This window comes from Ciona intestinalis, chromosome 10 (genome assembly GCF_000224145.3).
Source record: "Ciona intestinalis chromosome 10, KH, whole genome shotgun sequence".
Taxonomy (NCBI): domain Eukaryota; kingdom Metazoa; phylum Chordata; class Ascidiacea; order Phlebobranchia; family Cionidae; genus Ciona; species Ciona intestinalis.
In genome coordinates this window covers 1,633,490-1,642,620 of record NC_020175.2, presented here as the reverse complement: position 1 = coordinate 1,642,620, position 9,131 = coordinate 1,633,490, and the positions used below count along the sequence as shown (strand labels likewise).

General features: G+C 33.5%; 1 protein-coding gene across 1 annotated transcript in view; it reads left to right on the top strand.

Moving 5' to 3' along the window:
• The window catches only part of LOC100181402 (calpain-7-like), a 10,340-nt gene extending 1,760 nt beyond the window's left edge, over positions 1–8,580 (top strand). The window contains exons 3-18 of the mRNA XM_026836424.1: positions 873–1,025; positions 1,450–1,660; positions 2,096–2,190; positions 2,732–2,826; positions 3,166–3,378; positions 3,597–3,646; positions 3,839–4,029; positions 4,440–4,611; positions 5,029–5,147; positions 5,467–5,542; positions 5,814–5,991; positions 6,278–6,408; positions 6,680–6,888; positions 7,263–7,355; positions 7,740–7,867; positions 8,159–8,580. Coding sequence (XP_026692225.1) covers positions 873–1,025; positions 1,450–1,660; positions 2,096–2,190; positions 2,732–2,826; positions 3,166–3,378; positions 3,597–3,646; positions 3,839–4,029; positions 4,440–4,611; positions 5,029–5,147; positions 5,467–5,542; positions 5,814–5,991; positions 6,278–6,408; positions 6,680–6,888; positions 7,263–7,355; positions 7,740–7,867; positions 8,159–8,303 — 2,259 coding nt within the window. The 3' untranslated portion in view covers positions 8,304–8,580. The remainder of the gene's footprint in view (positions 1–872; positions 1,026–1,449; positions 1,661–2,095; positions 2,191–2,731; positions 2,827–3,165; positions 3,379–3,596; positions 3,647–3,838; positions 4,030–4,439; positions 4,612–5,028; positions 5,148–5,466; positions 5,543–5,813; positions 5,992–6,277; positions 6,409–6,679; positions 6,889–7,262; positions 7,356–7,739; positions 7,868–8,158) is intronic.
• The last annotated feature ends 551 nt before the right edge of the window (positions 8,581–9,131 follow it).

Sequence of the window (9,131 nt, the reverse complement as noted above, 5' to 3'; positions counted from 1 at the left end):
CGATAATGGGTGACATCACAATACAGCTTGTGATGTAACAGTTACATTGGTGAGTGTATGTTTAACTGGCATTAAAAGTTACGTAAATTTGGCCAGAAGCTAATCTGTAAACACTAGAGCTTCAATCGTGGATGCATAATGGTTTAACTTTATGAAATACGTAAATCGTTTGCGTTTGAATAAATGTGCCAAATTCCAGGTTAGGCATTTGCCTAACCTGTCTGACCGCGTTAGGCGCCTATGGTATTCGGTATTCTGTTTAATGACGTCATGTCTTGAAGTATATTACCAATTTTATATTTTTATATAAAAAATCAAGAAAACATTTTGCATTGTCTTTTTAAAGGTTGCTATACGTTTCGGTTTGGCAGTTTTGGCTTTATACGTAGTTACGATTTGGTGTTTTTGCACCGTCATTCTGTGGGGATTGGAGCTCTCTATTTCTGCAAAAAAATATGGAATTTCTAATGCTTTGCATAACGTATGCTGCGAAAACACCAAATGAGCAAAATTCGGCAACCGATCATCATGACGCAAAACTTTTTTATAGCTCATGATCCAACAAGGCTACTATTGAAGGAATAATAAACTGATTGATGTGGGTTGAATTTTTTTTCACCATAAACAAAAAAAAGATTGGAAATTCTAGATACGAAATTCTAGATTGGATATAAAGTATTTTAGGATATCCTAGAATACCTAATTATTCTGTAATGTGCATCTCTAGATCCCATGCTGTTTGATTTCACCTACGTAGAATAGAAAAACTAATCAATCACTTGTTTTAATTGAAAGAATAACTTTTTTACCTTGTAAAATCTTGTTTGGATAGCCCTTTCTAATTACCACATAACATGTATTATGTGTTTTAGAATCCAAGTAGAAGTGTTGAAATCTCTGTATCTGAACAAGGAGAGCAGAGAGCTAAGTTTATGGTACTTAATGCGCTTCAAGCTGATGAAGCTGGTAAGAAGGAAGAAGCATTATCACTGTATATGGAGGCCGCAGATCTTTGCATCAAAACTGTAAGTGGTAATTTTGTAAATTAAACTTCTATCCATTATCAATGAAGATGAATGATAATGGTGCGGGTGTGTGCAGCAGAAAACGAATGAAAAACTATTTGGCTGTGAAATAAGTTATAACAGTAGCCTGGCATCATGATATTGATAATACAAAAGAGCAGGGCTCTAAAAAAAGGAACTTTATTGACTTATTTTTATATATATTTACTTTATTAACGTATATTATCTGCCGCAAAGTTTGTGAGTCGCACACTTGAAAATAAAACAACAACAATACGAACTACTGTTCTGTATAATGCCACTAACATTCCTGTAAAAAAATTTTGCAAGCTGACTATTTCAAGAGTTTTTTTACGGGACCCTGGATGTCAGCAGTTACTACTGGCTGTGTTTTGTTTGTTGTATTATTCCTGTTTTCACGTAGATGAACGAACCAATGAGTGCTTCCACCAAGAAGCAACTTCAGAAACTTGCAAAGGAATCATTAGACAGAGCTGAAGCGATTAAAACTTCTAAACAACTTGCTTCGTTATCTCAACTTGATTCCCTTTTTGATTTTGATGAAAGTCTTAAATTAACAACATCAACAACCAGTGTTACAAAACCAAAGGATACAACATCAAAACCTACTCACAGTAGGTTATGTTACGCTATACCGCTATTCATATCTGCCAGTAATAGTGGCCAAAGTTTTATATATGTTTTGGGAGGATGGTAATAGGTAAACAATCAAGGTTAACCTCATTGTTTGTAATGTTGCTACTCTATGTGGGTGAGGCCATTGTTGAGAACATGGGATTTAGGGTCGATTTGACCTATTACCCTTAATGTTTACTAATTGTTGTAGTGAAAATATTGAGGGTATTACTTTAACCCAGTGGAGAGTGGTCATAAATAGCTTGTAGCAACTTGGGTTTCAGTGTAATGGGCCAACTGACCTAAATACTAGGTCCCATAGTGTTGCGCACTGCTGGACCTCACCCACATAGATTGTAACGAAATAAGTTACTTACACATGCATTATGTCTAGTGTTGTCGCTATTTAATGTGACCTAATTATGACATCACAGAGGTGTTATTCACAAACGAACCAACACAACCGACCACGTCAACCTCACATGCCCCATCCAGTGGTGGGGAAAGATATACAAAGGAAGAAATTGCAGTTCGTAGTTTAATTTGTAATATATATATATATATATAATATATATTAAATAGATAGCCTACTCTTGATAAACAGCAGTTATATACAAGGGTAGACTTAGACTAAACACTCAAAACTTATCAGAATTATTTACTTAGTATTTGTTTTACATCCTTTAACTAGATTTTCTGTCATGTATATAGTCTGTCAAGGATTTGACTATCTCTGTGGCAGGCAACCAATATCTAAGGTGACATCACGTGCTAACATTTCGTTACAATCATAGTAGTCAAACAGACGTTACCCCTTTTATAAAGGCTATTGCTTAGAACTGGGGTTTTAAAGTATATGTTGTATTATTGTCGTTTTCACTCCTGTTTCCAAACCTTGGGTGTCCTCTCTGGCCTTGCCATCCCCAGCACCACTAGGTCACAACGTTACTTCTAAGGCTACCCAACCAAATCAAATTTTGACCTACTTTATGGTCAGCACATATGGCCAAAGAACTGGAATAATTTAATAATTTGAACTCTTTTGTTAGAAATGATATAAATTTTTTCAGGTATTAAGATTCACATCAATGATAAATGGACGAGAATATCTTCCATTTATGGCTGCAGACTTACAAGAAAGATTTGCTTTTCCAATGCCATACAGGTAATTTGGTAAACTGTGTATATTTGTGGTTTTTTAATGAAAATTGGCTTTGGAAATATTTGGTAATGGGTCATCTTTGTTGTACGACCTCACCCTTACAAAATAGAATGGCATTAGAAATGTTGGTGTGACAGCTTTTCTTGTGTGTATTACTATTACTGTATAGTTTTATTAAAGTATATACTGTTTTAATATCGTTTTTTAACCACTGTTCTTTTTTATGTGGTTGTTAAAATAAATTTCATACTGTTGGTATATGAAAACAAAATATCCTACAATGTTATTTTTAATTCCTTTTTTTAAAATCTGACCATCACACAAACTCTCCTCCCTGTTCAGCGACAAACACGGGATTCTTGAATTATCAAAGAAGCAACGAGAGCGGCTTGGGGGTTGGAAGCGACCCGATGAGTTTATGAACGAACCACAGATGATACTTACTGTGTCGAGTCTAAGTATCATGCAGACTGTTGTGTCAGATTGTTCGTTTGTTGCTTCACTTGCGATCAGTGCTGCATATGAGAGGAAATATAATAAAAAGCTTATTACAAGGTGAGCTTGTTTTCTTAACTTTGTATACAAAATAAATTTTTAAGAAAAAATAGGTGGTTTGTGACTGGTGGGTGGGTAAGTATTGTTAAGCAGTGGCATGTCTCAAACAATATGAGGGTCCATCATGGAAAGAAATTCTTTGTGGAGATTTAAATGCTGTTCGGTTGGGTTCTTGTATGTATTAATTAAGTAATAACATTATTTATTTTATTTTTCAGTATTATTTATCCTCAAAACAGAAAAGGCGATCCAATTTATAATCCATGTGGTAAGTTTATTCTTACGACTTAATGTCTTTACAATGTGTTTAACCAGAATTATATAACTGTACTGTTGTGAATCACTAAAAATGATTAGAAAATATGGGGTGCTGTGTACTCACAGTATTCATCTTACCCCATAGTTCTATAATTCTTCAAATGCTATTGTGACGCATATTACAAAATCTTTATATTTCCAGGTAAATACATGGTTAAACTTCATCTTAATGGAGTTTTCCGTAAGGTGGTAATAGATGATCGACTACCAGTGGATAGACAGGGTAAACTGTTATGCTCATACTCAGCTAACAGGAATGAACTATGGGTGTCACTTGTAGAAAAAGCCTATATGAAGGTTATGGGGGGATATGATTTTCCAGGATCCAATTCAGTAAGAACAATATATTTAGATTGTTAACAGTGTGTAATATGCAATAGAGTTAAACACATCGTAATTGTACATGATGTAAATTATTATCTGTTTGTGATTGTCTGAATGTTAGTTTAATCTTTTATTGTGATGACAAGTGCATCGACTGCTCAGTGATTAGAAGCTTGCACTATCGATGCTTGTTACTCTGTACTGATACAGTAATACCATTGACTGGTGTTGGGGTAATCATGGCCTAAATATCTGGTTTTACAGCATGTCTTACCATAGAACCACCTCTGCATATATTTGTAAAATATGAAAAAGGCATGAATGATGCAACATTTTAAATTTGAATTATTTAAACAATTGCAACATTTATTTTGCAGGTTTGTATTAATTACCACAACGCAGTAATATCATTTTTTTAGAACATTGATCTTCATTCTTTAACGGGGTGGATACCAGAACGACAATCACTTCGAGATAAAAACTTTGATTACGATGGTTTCTTCCAGAAAGTGAGAGATCGCTTTCATAAAGGGCATTGTTTGGCAACAATATCTACAGGAATGATTAGTGAGGCAGAAGCGGATAGAGCCGGTTAGTTCTGGTTTTGTTCTATGATTGGTGTCACTCTATCAAATTAAAAAAAGATTTAAATGGCAGCATTACAATTTTATGATATTTTTACAAAAAATAATTTCAATCGCCTATGGTTTTAACTTTGTATTATTCTGTTTTACCTGTTTTACTGAACATTAAGATATAGTAGGGTGGGGAAAGATGGGACACCTTTTCGTTTAGTTTTCTCGTTCCATTTGGTTGTAAACAAAGAACATTCAATGAATTATAAAACCGTATCTTCACGACTTCCACAGACCGTTGTTAATTGTTTAAAACGCGATCAGGCTATTTGGATATTATGTATTAAAGGTATCCCATCTTCCCCCACGGCCCCACCCTACTATATATTATAAAATACTGTTCTTACTCAAAGGCATTTTCTCTCTTCCACAGGCCTTGTACCCACTCATGCTTATGCTGTGCTTGATGTACAAGTAGTGTATGGAATAAAACTTCTTCAACTTAAAAACCCATGGAGTCACCTTAGATGGAAGGGGAATTACTCTGCACATGTTAGTACATATGTTATGTAAATAAAACTTGGTAGTTTAATTTAGGTTTTCATCTGGGCAGAATATGTCTGGTCAGACTTTTTGCAGTCACTGCAAACTTGGTTTCTGTGTTCACACATTATTCTTAAAATATTTTTAAAAGGTTTTTAGTTTGATGCCTAAGCTTTTACCAAGTTTTTTTCAAGAGAAAGTTTTGCATTACATCAGTATGTGTATACCGGACAGTTTGAATAGCTGTGATGGCATTTTGTCCCATTTTAAATCTAAGTTTCGCTTGCTAAAAATAGAAATTTCTAACATTATTATCTGTTTTTAACAGGATGATGCACACTGGACACCTGAACTTAGAAAAGCTTTAAATTATGACAATAAATATGCACAAGAATTTGATAATGGTATGTGATATTGTAATGGTGGTACTGCTGTGTATACACTGTGTCACTTTTATTACTATTATATATTGTAAGGATAAGAATAAGATCCTACAATCTGACCTGGCAAGCGTAGCGGGCTAACCCTAGCAATATCACAGGTTTATAGGCAAGCTCCACCGTATAACTTGTTTTAAAGTTAACCACTAACCCTAACACTAAGCACTTCCTAATTTAATTAAAGATAATATTCGAATCTTTATCAATCAGGATTTTTATCAATCTATCACCACAGGTGTATTCTGGATTGACTGGGAGTCAGCTATGCATTTCTATGACACGTTTTACATGAATTGGAATCCTGAATTGTTCCCTAAAACAACTTGTAGGCATGCGTCATGGCTGGCTAAGGATGGGCCAACTAAGGACTCGTATACACTTGGAAATAATCCACAATATAAACTTGAAGTTAGGTAAGATGTTTTGTTTATTTTTTTACGTTAATGGCCTTGGGGTAATATAGTTATGTCTTTTATCTTTTTCTTTGGTGTTTTAATAAAGACTTATTTGGGTGATTGCTCATTAGATAGTTGACTAACTAGTATATTTTCCTTGTTTTAAACAGTATCTGAACTTATAGATTTGAATTTAGTTACAATCCTTTATTACCATATGCGATAGCTGTACATAGCACATTATAACTAATTCTTTTATAACATGCAACATCTACCTATTTATATATAATATATATATGGACAGAAACAAAGGAGCAACTGCAGTGTGGGTTTTACTAACAAGACATATCACTGAAAAAGAGGATTTTGCTGAAAACAAGGAGTTTATTACTTTGCTTGTTTATTTAAATGAAGGAAAAAAAGTTTATTATCCGTGTAAGAGCTTGCTGTTAGAAAAATAAAATCTATTAGGATTAATATCAATATGGATTTTACTATTTCTTCCTGAATTATGGCATATGGCATAACATACATAATTAAGATATTTATATAATATAGTAAGGGATTTTAGTGTTTTAATTTTTTTTTGAATCATCCTTAGATTTAAAATGCATCCTTATAATGTCAGTTGCATTAGAAACACACATAGTAACATTGATTTAAAATAGGTATTTTATATCTTTTCTAAACCATGTTTTCCCCACAGACAGTCCCCCACCCCACATAGATGGGGTGCGGATAAACAGCCCTCATTATCTCACGAGGATACAGGTTCCAGAGAATGGACCTCACCGCTACACTCTAGTGGTATCGCAGTACGAGAAGCACAAAAACATTCGATACACGTTGAGGGTTTACTCATTTACAGACTTTAAGTTCAGCAGTATAGATAACCCATATAAAATGAATAAAAGGGTAAGAATTTATTATTTATCACTTTTTAAATAATGTGTCCATCTTTGATGCTCAGGTTCAACAAAACTCAAACTCAGTTTAGGAGTGTTTTTTGCAGGTTCTTAGGAGTGGGTTGTTACTTTTGATTATCTTTAATGTTAATCTTAATAGGGAAATGGCATTTACTTGTTCCTTTTTATATTTCGTAAATAGCATCTTATTCTTACAATGCTTATTCTTAAGCTTTCTGTCTGTAAATAAATTACTGTTTAAAAGAATAAGCATGAAGGTGTACAAGAATCCAAAGCAATGCTAAAAACTTGCTTATATACACTAGTTATGCCAGCTTCACTATTCCTCAATGCATCACATTTCAACATACACCATCTATTCAGATACAAGGTGAATGGACGGCACAAACTGCTGGTGGATGTTCAAATAACAAAGCTACTTATGGAAACAACCCGATTTACCAACTTAATATTGAAGTATGTCTGTATTTACAAACATTTGATTTAAAAAAAAAATGGTTGAATAAAACTTTTGTATTATCCCTATAATTTTAATAATGAACATGCGCTTTGTACTTTTTTGGAGAAAATATTGTAGAGAAGGTCTGCCTAAATCTACAATAATATAAAAGTATAAGTAACTTAAACAACAATTTTCTTGTCAATTTTAAAACAAACAGTTAAAATGCTTGACATCACTTAAGAATAAAATGTTAAAAATTGGAGACGATCATGAATTATTTCGTATATAACAATTATATTGTTTATTAAAACTAAATTGACCATAAAAATATAGTAAGGTTTTATTTGTTTGTACTTAATATACTGTGTTTGGCTTTATATTTAGTGTTTTAAATACAGGGTTCTGGTCAAGCACAACTTTTAATTCAGCTGAGGGCTCCGAAAAGTTACAGCAATGGGTTCGATATAATTTGTGTTGGAACTAATGGAGAGAAACCTTTCAACAAAACAACTTCCGGTGCTTTTAGGTGATGTCTTTTTTGTAATTGTTGGTTAAACTGCTTCTATATTTGTTTTCTTATGGTTTTGTTGTGTTATAATTGTACTTTTTTTTAGGCTTCTTTAAAAAATTACCGCCTCTAATATAATACCTTTTTAATTCCGCATCTAATACTGGCTCAACAAAAAGTTGAGCTGTAGGAATTTAAGCAACAAGGAGAAGGGAATTAGCAACAAAATGACTCTGGTTAAAACACAGTCTAAATAAAAAACATCAATATTAAAAGTATCAAAAAAATTATTGACATTGTGTTATACAGACCAGGATACAGTGCATTGGAACTTACTGTACCGTGTGGAACATACAATGTTATCCCATGCACATTCAGTCCTCAACAAATTGCTTCGTTTTTTCTTGATATTGGATCTTCTGTGCAATCAACCAAGATTTCAAGGCTTAAATAAACATGTTCAATTTGTTTAATGTGTCACATGTTTTGCTTTAATTGAGCTTTGTAAAGTGACAATTCTGTGGATAAATTTTTGGATCACAAACACAAATTACTTTAAGGGTTTAGCGGAATTGTCAAATTAAAAAGCTCAATGCGTTTTTACTCCATTTAAACAGCTGTAGTGTTCCCACATAATGCACTTCGTATTCTTGCTATAATACCTGACATTAACGTCGTTTATGCTAGTTTTTCATCTCGCTATGCCTTGAAATAAATATTATTTATCATAATACGCTGTGGGACTTTCAAGGGCCCTTGTCGCCCCGGGAAATTGACATGCTTCAACATCTGGCGAGGTCCATGAAGTAGTACCCTCAGGGTTTATTTAGGCAAATTTCATGTCGCATTGTGGTGCAGTCCTGCGGAACCTCACCCACATATATTAGAATGTTGTGGTAATACCGTCCAGTGTGTTTTAGCATATTGCATAGGGAAATCTTAATCAAAGGGTAATATATATTTGCATTTTATTCATTATTGTCAAATAAACATCTGACTTACGCAGTTTTGCCCATATTTAAAGGTATTTGTTCGTCCTGGATATTTTTGTTTTATTTATAGGTCCGATTTTCCCGTTACTTACACTTTTTCATTACAGATATTTTAAGTCTGTCTAAACAATTGTAACTTATTAATTTACATGGTTCTGTTTGTGGTAAATATAATATATCAATCGTTAATAAAATAATAAGTTTTTTTTAAATGAAAAATATGTGTCAGAAGTGGGATTCGAACCCACGCCTCCATTCGGAGACCAGAATACTCAACACCACATAGTGGC